The sequence below is a fragment of the Chiroxiphia lanceolata genome, chromosome 16, assembly GCF_009829145.1.
Source record: "Chiroxiphia lanceolata isolate bChiLan1 chromosome 16, bChiLan1.pri, whole genome shotgun sequence".
In the NCBI taxonomy this organism is placed as follows: domain Eukaryota; kingdom Metazoa; phylum Chordata; class Aves; order Passeriformes; family Pipridae; genus Chiroxiphia; species Chiroxiphia lanceolata.
In genome coordinates this window covers 16,853,032-16,874,446 of record NC_045652.1, presented here as the reverse complement: position 1 = coordinate 16,874,446, position 21,415 = coordinate 16,853,032, and the positions used below count along the sequence as shown (strand labels likewise).

General features: G+C 42.4%; 3 protein-coding genes across 4 annotated transcripts; 1 reads left to right on the top strand and 2 right to left on the bottom strand.

Annotated features, from left to right (window-relative positions):
* Positions 1-959: 959 nt before the first annotated feature.
* On the bottom strand, positions 960-1,874 carry GNPTG (N-acetylglucosamine-1-phosphate transferase subunit gamma). The gene is made up of 3 exons (XM_032703442.1): positions 1,811-1,874; positions 1,680-1,734; positions 960-1,459 (listed from the first exon to the last, which is right to left on the bottom strand). Exons 1-3 carry the CDS (start codon positions 1,851-1,853, stop codon positions 1,309-1,311), a joined length of 249 nt encoding a protein of 82 aa, XP_032559333.1. The 5' UTR covers positions 1,854-1,874; the 3' UTR covers positions 960-1,308.
* Positions 1,875-1,889: 15 nt separating this feature from the next.
* Positions 1,890-6,218, top strand: TSR3 (TSR3 ribosome maturation factor). Its single transcript, XM_032703436.1, has 6 exons — positions 1,890-1,998; positions 2,096-2,312; positions 3,481-3,674; positions 4,440-4,613; positions 5,783-5,846; positions 5,925-6,218. The coding sequence occupies exons 1-6, from the start codon at positions 1,917-1,919 to the stop codon at positions 6,070-6,072; spliced, it is 879 nt and encodes a 292-aa protein (XP_032559327.1). The 5' UTR covers positions 1,890-1,916; the 3' UTR covers positions 6,073-6,218.
* A 1,981-nt stretch (positions 6,219-8,199) lies between these two features.
* UBE2I (ubiquitin conjugating enzyme E2 I) lies at positions 8,200-20,667 on the bottom strand. 2 transcript variants are annotated; one of them, XM_032703441.1, is made up of 7 exons: positions 20,447-20,667; positions 16,758-16,836; positions 16,435-16,518; positions 13,090-13,162; positions 11,328-11,437; positions 11,076-11,155; positions 8,200-8,859 (listed from the first exon to the last, which is right to left on the bottom strand). In XM_032703441.1, the coding sequence occupies exons 2-7, from the start codon at positions 16,821-16,823 to the stop codon at positions 8,796-8,798; spliced, it is 477 nt and encodes a 158-aa protein (XP_032559332.1). In that variant the 5' UTR covers positions 16,824-16,836; positions 20,447-20,667; the 3' UTR covers positions 8,200-8,795. The 2 variants fall into 2 exon arrangements, with proteins under 2 accessions (XP_032559332.1, XP_032559331.1); XM_032703440.1 differs by lacking the exon at positions 20,447-20,667 and adding an exon at positions 20,250-20,373.
* Between the last annotated feature and the right edge of the window lie 748 nt (positions 20,668-21,415).

Here is a 21,415-nt window from a genome sequence, read left to right as displayed (position 1 = left end):
TTGTGACTGGCTCAAAGAAAGAGAGTAAAACCTATGGATAGTATTGTGACAAAAGCAGTCCAAACAGCACCGGGACATTGTAGTGGGTTTCTGTGGCTGGGTTTTGGTAGCTGGGGGGGCTACAGGGGTGGCTTCTACTAGAAACTGTCAGAAGCTTCCCCTGTCCCGTGGAGCCAATGCCAGCCGGCTCCAGGACCGACTTCCTGCCGCTGGCCAGGGCTGAGCCAATTAGGAGTAATAGCAATGCCTCTGTGATAACGTATTTAAGAACAGAAGATTGTCGCGTGGAAGAAAATTCCAGCCAGGGAAGAGCAGAGTGAGAACATGGAAATAACAACGTAGACACCAAGGTCAGTGCAGAAGGAGGGGCAGGAGGTGCTCCAGGCTCCAGAGCTGTGGCTCCTGCAGCCCCTGGTGCAGACCATGGTGAAGCAGCTGTGCCCCTGCAGGCCATGGAGGACCATCAGGGTGCAGAGACCCCCCTGCAGCCAACGGAGGAGCCCATGCTGGAGCAGGTGGATGCATGAAGGAGGCTGTGACCCCTTGGGAGGCCCAGGATGGAGCAGAGTCCTGCCGGAGACCTGCAGCCCCTGGAGAGGGAAGCCCACGCTGGAGCAGGTTTTTCCCGGGTAGGACTCGTGGCCCCTGTGGGGGATCCACGTGGGTACAGCTCATTCATGGAGCACTGCACCCCACGGAGGAGTGACCCACGGGCAGTATGGGAAGAACTGCTGCCCGAGGGATGGACTCACGCTGGAGAGGTCCATCAAGGACTGTCTCCCGTGGGAGGGATCCACGGGAGCAGGGGAAGGACTCCTCTCTCTGAGCAGCTGCAGAAATAACAACTGACTGCAATCCCCATTCCCGTCCCCCTGCACCGCTGGGGGGAGGAGGGAGAACGTGGAAGGAAGGAGGGGTGGGGGGAAGGTGTTTTTAAGACTGTTTTATTTTCTCACTCTTTGGCTCTTATCCTGTTAGTAATAAATATAAGTACTATCCACACTTTGAGTCTGTTTTGCCCGTGAAGGTAATTAGTAACTGACCTCTCCCAGCTCTTATCTCAAGTCATGAATCCTTAGCCGTTTGGGTTTTTTTTCTCTTTCCTCTGTCCACTTGCACAAGGAGAGCGAGAGCGGCTTTAGTGGGTACCTGGTATCCAGACCAGGGTCAACCCACTACAGACATGGAACACCAATGAGGTTAACCTAGGTTTTAACCCTTCAGAAGCACAATAAAATATATTTGCCATGCTTATTTTCCGTGATGCTTACAGAATGACATGCAAAATTAGGTCGTGGCTGCATAAAGTCAAAGTAGACAATTTGCATTGCAAACAACTGTTGCTAAATAATGAAAACCGTACAAAAAAAAAAGGTAACGCTTGCATGTACCTGATACTGCAGACGGGGACATCTTTGGCAGGAGCCTATTTGTTTGAGGCAAGAATGGGTTATTCAACCTTTCAAAAGAAGGAAAGTTATACGTTTAAGGCTGTTACGCATCTGGGCGTGGATATATCCTCCCCTACCTGTGCGTGTCCCGACACCGACGGCCCCCGCCCCGGCCCGGCGCCCCATCCCCGGAGGAAGGGACGGGCTGAAGCGGGCACAGCGGCAGACGGGCTCAAGCCCGCCGAGTGCGAGTGGATCGCGGGGCACAGCGAGCGGGCGGGCACGTACCCGAACGTGTTGGGCTCCTCCACGATCTTCATCTTCCCCGCCGAGGTGAAGAGACCTGCGAGCAGAGAGCCGTTGGCCGCGGCGCACGGACCGACCCGCGGCGCCCGCTCCCGCCGCGGCCCCCGCCTCACCCAGCGCCGCGCCCAACGCCGCCAGCAGCAGCCCGGCCGCCATCGCCCTTTCCGCGGGAAGCGGAAGCGCGCGGGCCGCGGGGCGGCCGCTCCGCCCAGCGCGGCCATGGTGCGGAGCCGGCGCGGGGGCCGGCGCGGGGCTCGCAGCCTCGACACCTTCGCGGCGGACGCGGAGGCTGCGCTGAGAGGTGCGTGAGGCGCCGCGGGACGCGGGGCTGGGCCGGCAGGTCCGGCAGGACTGGGCCGTGCGGCCGCTGGACGCTGATGTGTGCCCGCTATTTTCAGCTTGCCTGGAGGGCGAGGGGGCCGCGGCCGGAGGCGTCCTGGAGGCCAAGTTCCCCTGCCCCCTTGCCATGTGGGAGCTCGGACACTGCGATCCCAAGAAATGCACCGGGAGAAAACTGGCCCGGAAAGGGTTAGTCCGAACCCTGCACCTTCGCCAGAGGTTCCCGGGCGTCGTCCTCAGTCCGCTGGCCACGGAGTACGTCTCTCCCGCTGACAGGTGAGGCCCTGGTGCCTGCTGGCGCGGGCTGTGAGGGAAAGCTCTTGGTTCAAATACCGTCCTGATGCTGTATTAGGGAGAACGTTTTAACCACTGATTCATGGCCAAAACTCTGATACAGAATAGATTTGACCTTCCCGTGACATTGCCCTGATGCATGAACACGAGAAATAGAGCCATTTCATCAAATCAGGTTAACACTTTTACAATAGCTGGTATCAGCTGAGAAAAGCTTCTGTAGATCCCAATGAGAAATCAAGGTACACCTCGTAGGTTAATTTGTTCAGAGCATGGGCCTATAGCTGCTGTATCTTTATGATGTCATATTTAAGTTCGTCAGCTAGGCAGCACAATGCATTAACTAGAAAACCTTTTGAGGGAAATGAGAATTTTCTTCAAATGTGCCTGCAGAATTTTTATAAAGATGTATTTCCTCAGAGAAAAGATTTCTCTTTAGAAGCTAGCGGAGAACCTCAGTCTGAATTTTGGTGTACTTTATGACTGTGAACATTACTATTAACCACACTTGTCTGTCACATTTTTAAACCTAGAATCTTTCACATTTCAGCTTGAAACAAGGATAAACATTCTTTACCGTATGCATGTTTGAAGGAAACCCATGTTATAACTCTCATTCTCTCTCTGTTCTCTGTTTTAGGTTATGATTGACACAAGTGGGGGTTGTATGCAAATTTGTTGCTGATATAAAGTGGCAATTGGAATTCTCACTTCATCTGGGGTTGTTTAGTCTGGAGAGGAAGAGGCTCAGGGGAGACCTCATCACTCTCTACAACTCTCTGACAGGAGGTTGTAGCCAGGTGGGGGTTGGTCTCTTCTCCCAGGCAGCTATCAGTAAGACAAGAGGGCATGGCCTTAAGCTGTGCCAGGGGAGGTTTAGGTTGGATATTAGGAAGAAATTCTTTACAGAGAGGGTAATCAGGCATTGGAATGGGCTGCCCAGGGAAGTGGTGGATTCTCCATCCCTGGAGATTTTTAAAAAGAGACTGGATGTGGCACTTAGTGCCATGGTCTAGTAACCACGGCAGTAGTGGATCAAGAGTTGGACTTGATGATCTCAGAGGTCCTTTCCAACCCAGCTGATTCTATGATTCTATGATCAATATAATGGTGACAATTTTTCAAATACAGTAATGTTTCTTTTTTTCAGGCATGTCATTGCTCAGAGTGGAATTGCAGTCATAGATTGCTCATGGGCCAAATTAGAAGAAACTCCCTTTAAGAGAATGAGGGGGAATCATCCTCGGTTGCTGCCTTACTTGGTGGCTGCAAATCCTGTAAACTATGGTCGGCCGTGCAAGCTGTCCTGCGTGGAAGCTTTTGCTGCAGCGTTTTGCATTATTGGTAGGCTCGGTTTGTTGCCAGCAATTCTTACATCCTTAATAAATCAGAAGAGATGATCTGCAATAAAATAAACTGTAATGCTGTCCCACTGGTTATCAGTTTGCTGAGATTGGGATCAGATTGTCTAGCTTTCTTCCAAGTACTTGCATTGGGGTACCTGTGGAGTATTTGTGTCAGCTACTAAACAGGACACATAAACTAAATCCTGTTTTTGTCTGGATGGTGCGTAATGTTAGAAAAACTGTTAAAAAAAAGACAGAGAAGACAGAATATGAATCCTTAGGCATCTTTGCCTTATTGAGAGGTAGCAGCTGTCTGTTAACAGGGCGGGTTCTGGGTAAGAACAAAAGAATTTGCCCCTTCTTGTGATGTTTTGCAAACTCACTGCAGAACCTTGACAACTGAAGAGAAGTACTCTACCATACTGCAGACAAATATTATTTTCTGAAAATACTGTATGTACAACTGTCCTTCTACTGAAGGACTGTGGGACCTAGAGCTTGAATCATTCATTACCTGTACAAAGTATTTTTATGTAACACTAAAAGGTTATGAACTCTTCTTGGATTCAGTTAGATATTTCAAGTTAAACTGAAATTTTAAAAAGATTACAAATATTTTCAAAGTCTTAATCCCCTAATGCTGAAAAAAATGCTGGCAAACATCTCACTATTTTAGTGATACATAGGTATGTACTGAACTTAGAAACCTGTAGGCTGAGTGAAATCTCACACTGGAAAACTGATCGCATATTTTCTATTTTAGGATTCCCAGACCTAGCCACCATTCTTCTGAGGAAATTTAAATGGGGTAAGGCATTTATTGACTTGAACAAAAATCTCTTGGAAAAATATGCAGCCTGTCATTGCCAGGATGACGTGCTAAGCATCGAGAAGGACTTTTTAGCTACTGTCCAAGAAACAAAAGATGAAGACGTAGGTAAGGAAAAAAACACAGGGACACCACACACCCCTTTTTCCTAACTAGTTTCCTTACAGTCTTTTCCTTTGATCTCATGAAAATATTGGCAAGGTGGAAGATAAGTGCTTTGTTGAGATGTGTTCTATCCTTATACTGTGTATTCTTCTTATAAGAAAGTTTACCCATTTTTTTTCAACTAGAATAGATGAAAATTACTAAAGCGACTAAATGCATAGAGTAGCGCTTTTCCAGCCGAACTGTGAAGCAGCTACCCTGATACAAGTAAGGATACTGGAAAACTAAGGAGCAAAAAGAAAATATGATGCATTCTCATTTTATCCACAGATGTTAAAAGCTGAATATGAGTAAAAAGACTAGTAATTGAGAAGGAACTATAATAAAAATACAACCATACAGTCTGACAGCAAATTAATTACACATAAACCTAAGAAAGACCTTCAGTGAACATATTTATATAGTCCCCAATCACGATGTTTCAAATCAGACTTATCAAGATAATTAAAATCATCTGTAATAAATACAAGTAGTTTATTCCCAAATTCTTCCAGTAAGTTATTGGAATCCCAGTATTTCAAGCTATATTCACAAGTGACTGCTTGGTCTTATTCAAGACAGCACAAAGAAAGACAAATCAAATAATCAAGAACATATGAAAAGAGATGCTCCTAATTAACATTTTCCTGTCACAGTGGTTAAGCCCCATAAAATAGGCCAGGGGCTCATACTGTAAGGAGACAGTCAACAGCCTTAAATGGCTCTGAACTTTGATGTCTTTGCCATTACACACTGGAACGTGATGGAATGAAACCATCCTGTTTCTTGGTGGAAACCTAACTAGTTACATTAAACTCAAGCCAGTTCTTAAGGAGCAACACGACTATGCCAAAAAAAGCACACTTGAATCTATGCACTTTCTGGATGGACTTCAGCTATCATGCCTTGTTTGACTTTTCTGTGGTAACAGTTCTCCCCAGCTGCCTAAGCCACCTCCCCTCTCTTCCCCACCTCCCCTGGTTTCTGATCAAACAACTATGGTAAATTTAACAGAAAGACTGAACCAGACTTCCTAGGCCTTCCCCTCCCTGCCAGTAATTTTCTGTGAAAATGAGGGCAGATGATTAAAATATGCCTTTTTCATCATGTGCAGTTTTTCTTCCTTTTTCCAGATCCATTTGATGTTGACTCAGGAAAAGAGTATTCTAATCCCAACAGGCCAGTCAGTTCCCCAGGGTAATGAAATTTAATTTAAATACTAGTTTTTCTTATTATAAGTTATTTTGCTTTTATAATCCTGAAAAATGTTTCCAGTCTAGCACAAAGCAAGGAAGACTCTGAGGAGGACAGCATGAGCACTCCAGCAGATGCCACTGAAAGCAGTGATGAGAGCAGTCCAGAAGATCATGGTACTGTGAAGTTACTGCAACAGCTGCCAATAAACCAACTATTTGAAAAGTGAAAAAAAAAAAGAAAAAAAAAAAAATCAAACCCAACCCTCCTCAAGAAACAAAACCCTCCACCTACCAGAAGAACATTAAAAACATCCCCAGTGATCCCAAAGAGTTGTAACATCTCGTATAAAGAAATTTCATTGTGAACAGTTAAGTGTGTCTTGTTCACCTGTAACTTGGTACTTAGCAAATCTCAGTCTCTGTGTGGGTTTATAGGTCTTTTAATGAGAGCTCCAGAGTTATTTAATTTTTAGGTAGGTAACTATGGAATGTTAATTATTTTGTAAGGAGCCTGAAGCTTAGTAACAAGTTAAAAAAAATTCTCTTTATTCTAATCAATGTGTCTGGAAAGTGGTTTATAGGGATTATTTTTACCTAATGGTATATTAGGTAAAGCTTTTTAACTTCTGGGCTACATTTCAACAGGAAAACATGGCTTAAGCTATTGCCTTGTTCAGAGGACCTGCCGTATAAGGTGCCTCTGACTTTGCAGGCTTGAACCTGCCATATGTGTTTCAACTACTTCTTCTAGTTTAGGTTAAACTGACTGCCTAAGCTTATAAAAGGAAAAAATGCTTCCTGGAATTCCTTTAACATCTCAGTGTGTCTTCAGTAACTTTACTGCTCCTGTTGAGTCTCATACAGTCCTAAGCAACACCATGTTTTGGGACTTCATATTCAAAACTGTACCGTTAAATTTCAGATGGCAGGTTCAGCAGTGCTGTGTCTGTGCGTTCTCAGCACTCCAAGAGCACTGCACCAAGTCACAAATCCACACTGTCTGGCCCTTAAAGGTTTGAGTCAGACTCGTACAGGCACTTGCACCTTAGGCCACTTTTCCAGATGCTGCCAGTTTGTACAGTGAAAGTGAGCCAGTAGCAGGTTTGTTCTGTACATTTAAATAGAATACTCTGAAGTTTCTAGCACCCAACTGAAACTTACTTAAAACTAAACTTCAGCAACTCTTCACTGGAATTGGAGATACTAAGGGCAATTTGTAGACTCACCTTCTCAGATCAAAGTTTTTCAAGTCACAGCAAGACTTTCTCCTCTTAACCCTCTACCACTAGAGACTAAATGCCAGCCCTGTTGGAGCTAGAGCTGAGAATAACAGCAGCACTTCGAGTGGTACAAATATTCAATCTGCCTTTTAAAAAAAATTTAAAAAAAGAAGCACAAGTAAATTAATTCAGCAGGGAAACTTTTCCTTTGATTCAGTTTCTGAACAACTCACTGTCCCACCCATACGAAGTCTTTTCCAAATGAGCTGTTTCAGCAAGGGTTTCTAGGTAGTGACAAAGCAATCCTACAAAATTTTTAAAGGACTGAGAATAATGAGGGTGTTAGCAATTCTAATTTAGGAATACTTTTATATTATAAAGCCATAGTAATCAAATGCAGACAAGCAAAATAGATCTGAGAACTGAGCTGTAAAACACTTAGATTAAGTCTTGAGCAATAGCCATTTTTTAATAACAGAAGCCTTGAAGAAGCTATAGCTCAAATGGAACAAAGCTTTTAACAATTAATTTGTTTTGCAGAATGATTTTGACTAAAAAATACAATTAAAAAAGGCAGTGAAAGTTTAATAGAGGGCATATCAGCTTGACATACATGAAAATAACTTACATAATTTAACTGATTTCCTTTACAGAAGGAAACTGTCATTGCATAGATCACGTCCTTGTCCTAAAAGCTATATACATTGACATACGGAATAAGGCACAGAATTATCTGATAAACAAAACCATTTAAAGTCTCCAGTTTCTGCAGGTCCCCTTAAACTCCTTGGATGGCTTCTATTATTGTTCATATCAGTCTAATGCTTATACTAACGTGATCACACCAGTTTGCTGATCCCATGATGATGCACAGTAAGCAACTGGTCTCCAGTGAGTCAGAATTCTGTGTGCTGCCTAAAGGAACTGATCAGAGGTGACTTGCTGCAGATACCACACAGTGAAGGGCCACATTCATGTTGGGGGTTGGGGCAGGGAAAACAAATGAAGACACCATCTAAACAAAAGGTAAGTGCAGCATCACAGGCCTTAAAGATAGGACTTGCACTGAATTGTGTTCAGAGCCACTTAAATGGCAATCTTTCAATCATTTTAATGAAGATAAATGAAACAAAGCCCTTTATATAAACAGTTTATTTACTCTAAACAGCAACACAGACAGAATGCCATATAAACACAAAGGAAGTGACGCAGAATAAGGATGCTGGCTAACTTTGGATCTCGGAGGCTCTTAAGCAATAACAACCTAGTTTCTGAAAGATAGAAAAAAACAAATTCAGGGAGGGAAGGGGGTGCAGGGCATGATTTTTTTCATACAGCCAGCTAGAGGCTAAATACAGTTCTAACATTTTAAAGCATGCCTGCATCAGATAGCAAAGTAACTAGAGATACTAGTGAATTTATAGAAGTATAAAAGTTTATAATTTTACAGCAGTTGAAATACTGACATCAATATTAAAATAAAAGCAAGTTTTACATAACAATCAAAAATACAAAAGACTGAAGGAAGAGACCCTGTATGAAAAAACTGGGGGCAATTCAGCAAATTTAGAACTGTATACAAGTGGCGAATATGGAAAATGGCACACATACAACCCCCTCCCCTAAGTGGATATTAATTGTACATAGCAACATTAGATTTTGCAAAAGTTTTGTAAACAAGTTCGTGCCAAACCAATCCCTTCCTTTTTAAGATGCTGCATGACAAATGCTTATGATGGTGCAAACTTCTTGGCTTGTGCTCGAACCCTCTTTTCATATTCCACTCTGTTTTGGCTGAAAAGAGAAAAGGTAATTACAGCTGGAGAAATCGTTAGTTTCATATTGAGGAGAAACAGAAGAATAAGTCTTTGCTGAAGGCAAAACCATCAGATAGGAATTCACTGAACACTACAATAGATTAAAGGCTTTTCTAGACCATTACTTTAATAATTTACTTCGGATAGAAGATTGGTACTGTTCAACTCATCACTTCTCAAACATCACCTGTTGTCAAATGACTGCACTATTTGACTTCGTACTATACCTGCTTCTGCAAACAGGTTTGTGCCTGCTCTTTCTCAAGGCCAGATGTATCTCATGTGCAAACATTCTCATTCATCTCAACTTAAGTTTTCCACTCCTCACTCATGTTAAGACATGAGGTCATTAACAACAAATTCCTAACAGCACAAAGTCATTGATGAGAGCAGTTCACTGACAGTTGGTGGACTTCAAATGATTTTAAAGTATCATCTTTACTGCTGTGGAGAAAGAATGGAACTACTCTTTAAGAAATGGGAAAATAATAACGGTGTGGTAATTTCAGCCTGAAAACTCTGCGGACCTTGACTCACAGCTTTGGGTTAGGATCCTAATCTTCAGTTGGAAAAAAAGCTAGCTCAACATAGTTCACCAAGTGTACCATACTTGCAACAGGATTGATTAAACAAGCAAGTACTACTTGAGGGAACTATGCCCAGTCATTAAGCCTCAGACTCAAGATGTAAAAGGGCGAGTTCTTTGTTTTCTATTCTTGGGCCAACAAGGAATGGTAATAGCTTAGCAGAACATCCATTTACATTCAGTTGTCCGTTCTGTATTAGCTGTCAATCAAGAGCTAAACAAAAATTCGTTACCATTACTCTTGTGCCAAAGGTAGTTTACAGTGACTAGATTTTGCAGACAGCTTTGCAGGAAATTTAACTTACTTTCAGCTATGAAGGTTTGCTGCAGTGAAAACAAAAAAATACTAAAATACTATGCATGTCCAAGAGACATGAAGAAAGATAAATGGAAGACTGTATATACTTGAAGCAACAAAGATCATGTACTAGTTTAATCTCAATAGATCCCCTCCCCCCCCAGAAGGACTTAAAGGAGAAACAAGACTAGCCAAGACTCCCATACATGCGTGTGAGAGGTGATTAAAAAAATACATGTTATACATGTATAACAGTATATTATTCCTGCCCAATATTCCCTCAGAGTGGCTTTTTTTTAATGAGGCCTGCCTCATCATTCCTGGCTCCCAAAGGTGCTCCCTGCAACCCTGGCCCCTTAACTGTCCTCTGTATGCACTTGGCTCCATCAAGTCTTCAGTAAGTATTTAAAAAAAAACATTCGGTGAAGCCTTTAATTAAATGCAAGCCACACTACCCATCCCTATGTTTCCTTTTCACTAGGATCCTATAAAAAGACATTTTTGACACAGCTTGCACGTGCAGTCTCATACAATGCTATTTTTCAAACTTGGCAATCTCATGGAGGCCTCCTCTGTCCAGAACAGTAATTCCACGTTTCTATCCTGGTCATTATTTCAGTAGCTGTCAGTGCCAAAAAAGCATTCGTTTAAACTGTTTTGCTCCCCTAAAGATTATAGAACAACCATCCACTTTTAAAGGTGGGAAAGTTATTAAGCTTTTTAAAAAAAAGTTCTTTTTAGCTCACAAATTATCACCTTTCTCAACAAATGCAAACTTCATTCAGCTAAAGCTACAGGTGTTCTGTACTTTCTAATCCCTTCTTTTGGGAAATGTAATTTTCACAAAACACCCTGTTTCCTACAGCACTCACAGCTCTCCTTTATCTTCAGGTACAAGTGCTTTCAGGTACCCACTTCTGGAGAGAAGTAAGTTACTCCTGGACTGACAAATGTTTCTTGTCACCTAATTCAGTCTCATGACAGCATTATGCCTCATTACTACTATTCAGCCTTTAGGGGAAAGGATTCTGTGTTGGGTTAGAACCAGGATGAGAATCATATTCTAACTGAAGGAGTCTTCACACTTTATTGCTGTTGTGTTGCTATTAAAAGCTCCACTAGGCCTGCTTACCATAAGGTTACCATTCTGTTCAAGGTTAGCACAGTCTAGGCATCTCCACAGGATACAGTCATGAAGGTAAGAAAATTCCCCTGGTCATTCCTAAAAACATTTCCTTGTTATGCTCCTAAGTAACAGAGAGCTGTATGCAATATGACAGCTTTCAAGCTAATACACAAAGATACTTACCAGTAAATTGTGTAAGCCTCTGCTTGAGCTGGGTCTTGAATATTTGGTTCATTTAGAAGTTCTTGTATTCCTAACAAGATCTGTGGAAAAAGGAGTAGAAGTAACATAGGCATAGATATTACTGAAAGATATTCACTGAATAACCCATAGAAATCAACTACAGAAACACAGAGTGAACATCTTACATTCACATCAGATAAGCAGACAACACAAATAAAAGGGCAAAGAATAAGTGTAAGTACAACTAATGACCTGTTTAATTGTGATTGCGGGTCGCCAGTCCTTATCCTCCTCTAAGATGGAGAGACACACGGTGCCTGAAGGATACACATTTGGGTGGAATAATGGTGGTTCAAATTTACCTGATAAAGAAGAGAGAATTATTTCCATGCAGTGCTAAGACGAAGATCAGAGAGTTGGCTTAGATCAGTGGGGGAAAACAAAACCCCAACCCCCCCAAACCAACACTGGTGAAAGACACCCTCATGCCTCCAAAAAAAAAAACCCCACAGATTTCTGCAGCTATTAACGCCAGGGGTTTTTTTGGCTCAGCCTGTACCTAAGCAGGAACTCCATCACATCTGTGGTATCAATCCAGGCAATCTAAGATAATAATTTTGACCAGTAATCTTCTGGTTTAAGAACGGAAACTGACAAAATAATTCGTAGTAGCTTTGTGATAACGACTTTTTAAAACCAGTTCTGCCTTTTCAGCCTCACATACTACTATATAAAGGAAAGATATGGCCCTTCACTCATCTTTTCTCTTCTTACTTTAAAACTGAAACTTTCATACAAGAAAGACTTAAGTTTCTAGCATTTCTTTCAGTTTCACTTTTCCTATGTATTATCAAGATGCACTGAACAAGAGGAATCGACTTAAGGCTTGTGCAGCTTTCCTTCTGCTGCTCAATCTATATTCTGGCATTTCTTTTAATCTTTACAGGACTTAAATGCAACAGCCACCATCTTGAGTAAAGCAATAAACACTTCTTTAGCAATATATGAAATATCTGCATGTTAGTGCAGTTTTCTTATCCAACATCACAAGTATTCACATGCCATAACAATCCTGCTGCTCAGTAAAGTTCAGTGGTACCTCAGAAGCTGCATTGGCAAGGAGTCTTACCAGTCACATATACATCTTATATTAAGGCATGACAATTCATTTAACAGTTTCAGGATGTGATAACTGGTATTTCTCAAGATAATAACGTTAAATACTGTCTAGTTAAAAGGGATGTTTCCCCCTGTGCCAAATGTATTTAGGTGGTAACAATCAAAACGAGTAGCCAAGACAACTGATAGAGCTAAAATATGCAAATGTGATGACAGATGAACTGCTGTCAAAAAAGCCCTTTGTAATCACTGTCATTGCTTTGAGATGGCAGCCAATTCAAGAACCATGAAACTACACAAGGTAATAGATGTTTTCAGGTTTCTACAGTACGAAAGTTTTGAGACTGTGTAAGGAAAATTCAATTCCAAAACTTAATATGGAAATTAGGTATCTGAAGATCTCTTATGCACAGTAGCAGAAAAAGAGCAGATTCATGGTTCAGAGCAAGCTGATTATAAGGTTCAAGTTATTGGACCTTCTTTTTCACTAAGTTCTTGTCTTCTGAGTTCTTAGCTGAGAAGACCAAGTTAGCAGTAAGAATACACAAAGGGATTTGGCCTGAGCATCCCTACCTACCAGCTTCCAAGGAGTGCTGATCATGTAATGAACACTTCAAGCAATGCTTGTGTCAAACTCTGAGGGAACCCACACAGTAATCTCCCTCTCCTCCCAATTTTGTTATATTGAGCACTTAACTGATTTCATCACAACTTTTTTTAATGCAAAGTGGTGAGTGTGGAGGGGGAAAGCAGTGTGACTCAAAAAAAAACCAAAAAAAAAACAAACCCAAACAAACCCCACAAAGCTGTAAGAAAGTAATAACCATTTGTAGAATCTCGTGTATTAGTTCAACACTTCTCTAATAAACCCATGGTTTTCAGTAATTTTACTTACATTTTGGGGGTGAAGAAGGATAGTCATCCTTGAAAAGCATCCGTAGTTTAAATAAGCCTCCTTCCCATGGTGTCTATAAAAAGTTAAGGTAAAGTTTAGGTTACAGCAAGGAAAAGTCAAGCTTGTGGAAAGCAGCTTACCAAGAATACCATTTCTCAGGCAAAGCACAAGACATTTTTCTGCTACACAGCAGAAAAGAGCTGTCCTACACTGCAGCACCCCGTCTACACTGAAGAGAGTTATCCGACTCCTACTACGTAAGAAACTGAAGTGGAAAAGCAGGGGTTTCTTTCTTCATTACAGCTACTAAGTGTTGCTGAGTCATCAACAAGAGTCAGGATCATCGCCAGTAATTCCATATAAAAGTAAAATTTTCATAGTACATAAGAACAGAATACTTCCCAAGTTTTACATGATATACACATGCAATGAAGAAGGAGCTGTTGTACCCCCACTTAAGTCTGAGAAGATGGGATATGGATACACCCCTTAAGCACGTGGGTGTAAATGGCTTCTATTGTGCCTTATGAGAATGTGGCAAATAAACCCACAAATGAACAAAAAATGTGGACAGCACTGTAGTATTGCTACAGTTACATGAGGTTCACTAGTCTAAACTAGCCCTGTCTACATTTGGTAGCATGGAGTCTCAGATTCCAGTTTTTTGTAAAACAGAAATTCTAAGAAGCTCTTTATCCCTATCCAAAACCAGGAAGAGCCCTCATAGGAGCAGTTCCCATGGCACAGAGCAAACCAAGTAGGACTGTACTAATCAAAAGGGTCACATAAACAAGAAAAACCATCTAGCAATAGACAAAAAGGCTGTCTCAAATATACAAAACACGTAAACAAGGAAAAAAACCCACCTTCTGACAAACTGAGTTCTGGTAAGAAGTGTAGAAATATAGAAAATATTATTACAGATGTAAAATTCAGACCACTTCTCTGTAACTTGCCCTTGCTATGTAAACACTGCAATGGAAGTGCATGTTGAGTTCATCCACTAAAACAACTGGAGTAAAGATGGTCTCATCTTATGAGCAAAAAGTGATCAAATCTTATCCTCACAGGCAGACAGATATGTTTGAAGTCTACCTTAGGAGGAAATTCCTAATTCTTTCTTATCTGAAATACATGGGGTTTAGCTGAAAGAAGAAAAAAACCAAAACACCAAAACAGAACACCCCAAAAATCCACAGGGAAAAAAAACCCAAAACCACTCCATTGTAATTGGTAATCATTATGCAAAGCCTCAAGCTAAAATAGCAAAAAAGCCATACTAGGAAATAAGAAGATAACATTTTCAAAAGTGAATGAGTTTGATGACATTTGCTATAGTGTATTTAAGCAACTTGATCTAAACTGCTGTAGTCAGTTGTCAACTAGAAAAATCTATTCTCCATACCTTGTCAGAGGAGTCCCTCTTTAGAAAACAGGAGCTTTTTGACAAAATAAACTTTACCTGGTTTGTTTGCTTTCAGTCTCAGGGGAAGACAAATAGCTTTTAATAATTTCTTCGAGTAGGAGGACAAGAACAGTCGACAACGTTTTTACTATCTTTCTGATAGAGCAACACACTTTGTGGGTGAAAGAGAGTGGACACTCAAAGGCCTCACTAAGATAGCAGTGTGACAGCAGTGGCACCAAGACCACACCGCATTACAGGACTAGTTGCAGATGTCCTTTGAGTCAAATTCTAGGTAGTTCACAAGTGATTTGATGTCAAAAAAAGGCAAATGGAGATATCCAACCCAGGACTAACACCACTTCTATTTTTGATCTGGCTGCAAGTAAGCATTTTAGTAGTTTCAACTACTCATCGCAGGGGAAGCAGCAGCAGCACAGCATAAAGGCAATAGCCAACTGCTTGGTCTCGTAGAGATGAGCAAGTCATGCTGCTGCTTGTTAGAGACAGCAGTTTTACTTGAGTAAAAACACTTTTTTTTTTTTTTATAGTAGAAATCATATCAGCATAACTGATCTTTTCCTGGCATGACACATTTTCTAGTAAGCAAGAAACTGCCTCTAAGGTCTTGCTTGTTCCATTTTGTGGTTTACAAAACTTCAAAGCAGTAGCACGAAGATCTGGTATGGCACGAAAATTTTACGTAAGTATTTAAAGGTGACATCTTGATAAGGTACATAAATTATATGGGATAATCTTGCTTTAGCAGAACACAAGGGGACGAGTTTTTCCTTACACTGTTAAATTATTTGTAGCTGCTTCTTTAAGAACTAACTTGAGCTGTGCAGACAACTACTAAAACTAAGCTGTAACTGTAACAGCAATGCCACATTCAGCATTAAACTGAGGCAACAATACAGAACCTGCAGGTTTTGCCTACACAGTGTCTTCTCAGAAGCTAAGAAACAAGATCATAAGGAAATTTAAACAAGTTTGCAAAAGGCAGTAGAACAGGGAAGGCAAAAAAGTCCAATGTCCAATGCAAAACATTGAAGACCCAAAGAATTAAAACCACCAACTAATTCATAGTAGTATCTCAGAAGAAACAACTGCATCCAATGAATTCAAGAATAATATCTACGCGCTAAATAACATCTTGAAAAACAGAAAAAAGATTCTGCTTAGAATGAGCTTTTATAATGACAGTGTAAAAAAAAAAAAAAAATCAAAGAAGTTTCACACATTAATGATTATTTTCACTAGAAAGCTTGCATTTGTCCTATCCTCCAGAACCAGATCAAGCTGATAAAAATTAACAGTTCTGACAGTTACAGACTTTTTCCTTTCCCTTGTTATTTTAAGGTAAGGGACACAGAAGCACAAGTGAAATCAGATAAAAAGAAACATTATTAGAGAGCTCTATCTTCTTTCCCCAATGCAAAAGAGAAAGTTCCATAAAATGGAAGGCAATGAGATTCCATGTAGATAACACAAATTATTTTCCATGAAATCCAAAAAGATAAAAATGGTGCACTTCTCTGAAGGATCTCACTATTAACCAGCAGAGGCAGTTAACCCAGCAGAGGCAACATTTTGGTAGTAATTACTTTCAACCTTTAGGGCTTAAAACATTTAGTAAGAACTGAAATCACCAAAAACCCTGACATGAAGCAGAAGACAATCTCCAGTTTGTTCAATGCAAGATTCTTACACACTCCTCTGAAAACTTTTATTCTTAAGGTGGTCAGGTTGAACAGGCTCATGGTGTATTTTGTCCAGTACTCTCACCCCACTGCACTTGGATTTTAAAGTAGCAGCAGGATCTAGGCATTTTTATTAAACTAAATGTAATTTGTATTCTCTATTGTTGGTGTAATGCATGAGCAGATTTATGCTACTTTTCACCATAAATAACAAGTTAGGAGAATAGCAAGTCTTACCCCTTTCTTTCCTGGAATAGCACACTCCCAGTTCATTAGATTCATTGTGCCATCTGGATTTTTTGTAGGTACTGCTACAAATCCCTGAATTAAGGCAAAAAGCCAAAGGGTGAGGATTTTAGAAGATGTACTTAAAATACTTCATGACATATTTTATCTTTACACAGAGTTACTTCTTTTTGCACTACATAGTTTTTAAGCAGCTTTTTTTTTTTTATTAAAAAAAAATTAATTTTAAAGAAATCCCATCAAGGTAAAGAAAAATCATCACCGGAACACCAAAACAGCTGCAGAGTCAGAAATTTGGCAGTTCTCATACTTACAAATGGATGATCTTTCCTCCAGGCTTTTCTCTCCTGTGCAAGTCTGCTAAGAGCTATGCCAGACATATTCAGAGTCCCTCTGAAACAAAAGTAATTGCTTTTAGTATAAACTTTTACTTATAGTGTAAACAACACATTATATTACTTGTTAATAAGCCCTGCTCACTTAGGAATTATTTTGGCCTCTGATTTTCAGTTCTGTAACTGTTTAAACTGAAGACACGTTTTTGCACAGCATGCAGAATTTAACATCAGGAATAACATCAAGTTTGCCCATGTCATCAAGTTCTTAGTTACTGGACTTGACCTACAAAATTCTATCCTTACCTTATTGCTTTATATTTGAACTACATCTCAGAAGCAACTTTGACAGCAGCTCGACAACACAAACTCTGTTAGTAATGGAAAGAGTGCTCAGACTTCCTACTTGTGCAACTGATAAACATGTCTCTATTTCCTTCCTACACCACATAAGGAATGGTTTTCCTCTGCGGGCAAACACCTGTACTTCTCCCATTTCTGGCAAATGGGAATAAGAAACATTACTTTTAGGGTAAATTCCTTTTGAAAGCCGGTATTCCACACAAAAGCAACACAGGCACAGAACTTAGCAAGTCACATCGCTTTTGCAGTGATGCCACTATACAACTTCTAGACAACAGCAGGAACAGACAGCAATACAGACTGAGCTAAGGAAGAACCAGTGGCTCATTCCACAAGACAGGTTTTCAATTCCAGTATCAACTGAACGATATCTCTGCACCTTCACTGCCTCAGTAACAGCCAAGCATGGCGACCAAGGCTGCAGAGGAAACATGCAGAGCACAGGTCACTGCCGCACGACACAGAGCAGTTCCAGACACGATGGCTGCACAAGTGGTGCTTTCAAATACAGGGGAGGATTCTCCATTTACCCAGAACAGTCCTCAGAGCAAGAGTTTATTTTTCATTGTCAAATTATCTAAACTCAGGGTTTCATTAGCTACATGGTCAAAATAAATACCAATGAAGGTTTTTAATCCTCCTCCTGGCTGCACTTCTACCCATCCTAAGAGCTGATAATTGGCAGTGGGAGAAGTCAGGCCAACTTGTTCTCAACTCACAAGCCTTTATGACAGCCAGGAGAGTAGAAGTCTTACTGTTCTCTTACTGTTAGAACACTTAACCACCTCATAGAATTAAGGAAAGTAGTATTACCATTCTATTGAAACAAACACTGCTTAAGCATTATGCAAAATTTTATACTCTCTCAACATGCAGATTACTTTTAATAAGAGTATTGCAGTCTACAATTACTATATCAATTGTAGCTCTTTAAAAGCACCAGATTAAGCATTTTATGCAGTTCCTAGGACAATGGATATTTCAAATCCCTTCTTCCAGCCTTTTTTTTTCTTCACCTTCAAACTAGCAACTAAATTAATGTGAGATAAAGCTTTTTAAAAGGGACCATTAACACTCAGTGAACATACACATACAAAAATCCTACATTGAGTTACGTCAGAAGATTTGCAGGACTTAGTCAACACAAACTGTACACAGCTTTGGGTTTTAGTCTGTTCACACACAGGAGATATGGAGCCACTGAAAAAGGTACCAGTGGAACAAAAAAACCCCTCTCCCTTAACCAAATTATACGTGGAGTCATTTTAAATATGCTGTGAGCCCACACACTTACAACAGATGTAAACGAACTACTGACTATACAGCAAGATTTCAGTTGCGCTGTTGGTATCTGGTGGTCCAGTAATACCAACCTTCCCATCATAGTTTGAGAAAACTATTTTTTGCTTATAAACCATCCAAATATTCTCAGTTTAATAAATCAGCTACCTTTTCTGCCAAAAAGACACATTACAGGATGCTTTCAAATACATGAATTCCATTTCCTGTGGCTAATAGCCAATTAATTACCTGTACCCCAAGGGAAATGCCAGTTTCTCGCAGGGCACATTAACAGTGTATGTCCTACAGAACGTGGCCAATCAAATAACTTTTCAAGACAAACCCCTCCGTTTTCAGGCCATGCATCCTGCTTTTGTTATGCACTATACTGTGCCCTAGTACATTAAAGATTTGCTTATGTTCTACAAATATCTTTTCAAACCTTGAGGCATTTTACTTAGTTCAGCACTGATAGACTTCATCCAAAGTTTCAGTGTGTGTGAGAGACAACAGGCTTCATGTGTACGGTTCCCACAGGCTTCAGTCATACTGACATGGGCAGACAAGCACCTAAAACCTCATCACAGTTTACTAGAAAATAGAGATTAGACAGAGAAGACTGAAAGCCTGTTTCAAAAATTAAGATTCCATTAGGTAAGCATCCCCTCAAAAGCAATCTGTTAACAAATTGCCAATATTTACTCTCTATATCCCCATCTATTTATGTGCCACATCACTGGAAATAATTTCGCACCAGAGGAAGTCTATCAACCCTACCTTGTACATGCCAGACAAGTCTAAGAGACCAGTTTTCACATTTTATTTGAGTTTAATCCCCCAAACACACCCTGCCATTAAGAGGTAGCAGTGTCCCCTATCAATTCAGAAACTTAATTGAAACTTCCAAATTTACTCAGTTGCTTATCCCTGCTTCTGTTACTGTCTATTTTGGAAAAAGGACAAAACAAAACCAATACAGTCATCATAGGTGCAAACTTTTGTGTTCCATTACAGAACATCTTCCCCATCTACATCCTCTTATGGAACAACCTCCTGCCATGCACAAAATGCAATTCTTGCAAAGAACCATTCCCATGCCACAGAAAAGTCTCTAAATATATCAAAACCACGCTCTTTAAATGTCAAGAATTTCCAATAGATCTTATTAATTCTAAATCCCAAAACGTTCAGAGTACCAGCCTCACAGTTTTACTTCACAGGTTAAATACCGACATAGGAACAAATTATTATGGGAGCCATGGCTGGGCTACGCGAACGAAGATTTGGGAAAGGTCTCTACCCACGTTTTGCTCCCAAACTGTACAGACTTTTATTTTTCAGAAGGGTGGAGAAAGCCACGGGCTGAGGTTTAATCAAAGCCAACTCTGGACTGGGATAAAAAGTCTCCTCTGCCTGCGGCAAGAAAAAGGCAGAAGAGGCCAAGCGGTGACCGGAGCCGCACGGAGAACAACAGAAGATGCCGCGCGGCGATGGGCTCGGTGCTGGACGGCCCGAGGCCTGCACGGGACACTCCGGGCCCGCCCGCCGATGCCAGGCGAGTGCCCGGCGGGGCGGGCCCGGCTCGCGCAGGCCCGGCGGTTCCCGGCCCTCCTGGGCGACCTCCTCCACCGAGACCCGCGGGCGGGCAGCGCTGCGCTCCGGGCCCGGCCTCAGGGCAGGAGCCGCCGGGCCCGCACGCCCGTGGCCGCCGGGCCCGGCCCGTCCCGCCGCGGGCAGGAGCCGTCGGCCCTGCCTGCACCCGCCCCGCTCCCGGCCCCGCTCCCGGCCCCGCTCCCGTTCCCAGCCCCGCTCCCGGCCGGGCCTCACCGAGAGCCGCCGCCGCCGCGCGTGTCCCGGATCGAGGCCGCGCGAGTGACCCGGATGTTCCCGCTCCCCCCCCTTTTGTCTCCACGCCGGAGTTTCCCTCCCTCTCGCCCGGGAGCAGAGCGTTACAGCACTATTATGTCCCTCGGCCCGACCCGTCCGCGCCGCGCGCCGCCCGCCACTCGCCACGCTTTACGCACCCTCGCGACACAGGACCCAGAGGTGCCCGGACGATGCCTGAGCGCAAAGCGCCGGCAGGAATCCAAGCGGGGCTCTCCCACGACCGATCCCTCCTCGCGCCCCTGGCTCTCACCAGTCCCGACCGAAAACTGAAGCAAACTTCACCTCCTGCACTGCGGAACCCGCCCGCACCCTGAAAACGCCCCGTCCCACAGCGGGCGGGAGCGCGCGGTCTGGCCGAGCCCCGCCCACTGTGCCCAGCCGAGCTTCTGATTGGAGGATGGGCCCTTGCCCTGGTGATGGGCAGGCGACGCGGCCTATGGGAGGGCGCGGGGCGGGCTCCGGCCGCGCGCTGGATACGCGATGCTTGTGTGGGGTTTGGGTCTCTTCGGGTTTTGGAGGGGTCTTAGCGGGTGGGTGGTTGGTTTCGGTTTCCAAGAACGCATTTTTAGTGGCAGAGTACGAGTCACATTCTGATCTCGTCTTTGAGTTATATTTCTAATTTTAATGGAAAAATTTCTAGTCCCGGATGCTCTGCCTGGCCGGACCCTGCGCTGTGTCGGTGCTTCTGGAACTGCGTGCTGGGTACTATTACAGTCCAAAGGGCTTCTTGGTAACTCTATAATTGACCGTCTCAATAACTAATCACGTAGATTTGAGTCAGCCCTAGTCAGAGTGTGTGCTGAAGGTCCCTCTGGCTGAAAAAACTTTCACCGGCAGCAAATGCCCACGGCGGCCCAGGACAAACACACACCCCCCGTGCACCCTTCTCAGCAATTTCAGTGATATTACCAAAAGCAGTGGAAACTGTTCCCGTTCGGCTGACTAGATCTATCTCATGAAATTGCAAAAACTGCAGTCTTGGAGAACATCACATAAATATGGACTATGTGTTTATTACTACCAGGCAAGACCTCAGCCCACTGAAAGATGAATTTGCAGGGTCACTTTCATCTTTCTGAAGTGAAACTTCTGACTGAAAGGAAAAC

Excerpts from the sequence above, each read along its gene's own strand:
- GNPTG (XM_032703442.1), bottom strand. The coding sequence starts at position 1,853 with ATGGCGGCCGGGCTGCTGCTGGCGGCGTTGGGCGCGGCGCTGG. Across the intron at positions 1,735-1,810 it reads GGCGTTGGGCGCGGCGCTGG|GTCTCTTCACCTCGGCGGGG; the intron begins GTGAGGCGGGGG and ends CTCTGCTCGCAG. Across the intron at positions 1,460-1,679 it reads GAGGAGCCCAACACGTTCGG|GTTGAATAACCCATTCTTGC; the intron begins GTACGTGCCCGC and ends TTCTTTTGAAAG.
- TSR3 (XM_032703436.1), top strand. The coding sequence starts at position 1,917 with ATGGTGCGGAGCCGGCGCGGGGGCCGGCGCGGGGCTCGCAGCCTCGAC. Across the intron at positions 2,313-3,480 it reads TACGTCTCTCCCGCTGACAG|GCATGTCATTGCTCAGAGTG; the intron begins GTGAGGCCCTGG and ends TCTTTTTTTCAG. Across the intron at positions 3,675-4,439 it reads TGCAGCGTTTTGCATTATTG|GATTCCCAGACCTAGCCACC; the intron begins GTAGGCTCGGTT and ends TTTCTATTTTAG.
- UBE2I (XM_032703441.1), bottom strand. The coding sequence starts at position 16,823 with ATGTCTGGCATAGCTCTTAGCAGACTTGCACAGGAGAGAAAAGCCTGG. Across the intron at positions 16,519-16,757 it reads GGAGGAAAGATCATCCATTT|GGATTTGTAGCAGTACCTAC; the intron begins GTAAGTATGAGA and ends GCCTTAATTCAG. Across the intron at positions 11,438-13,089 it reads TCCTTCTTCACCCCCAAAAT|GTAAATTTGAACCACCATTA; the intron begins GTAAGTAAAATT and ends CTTCTTTATCAG.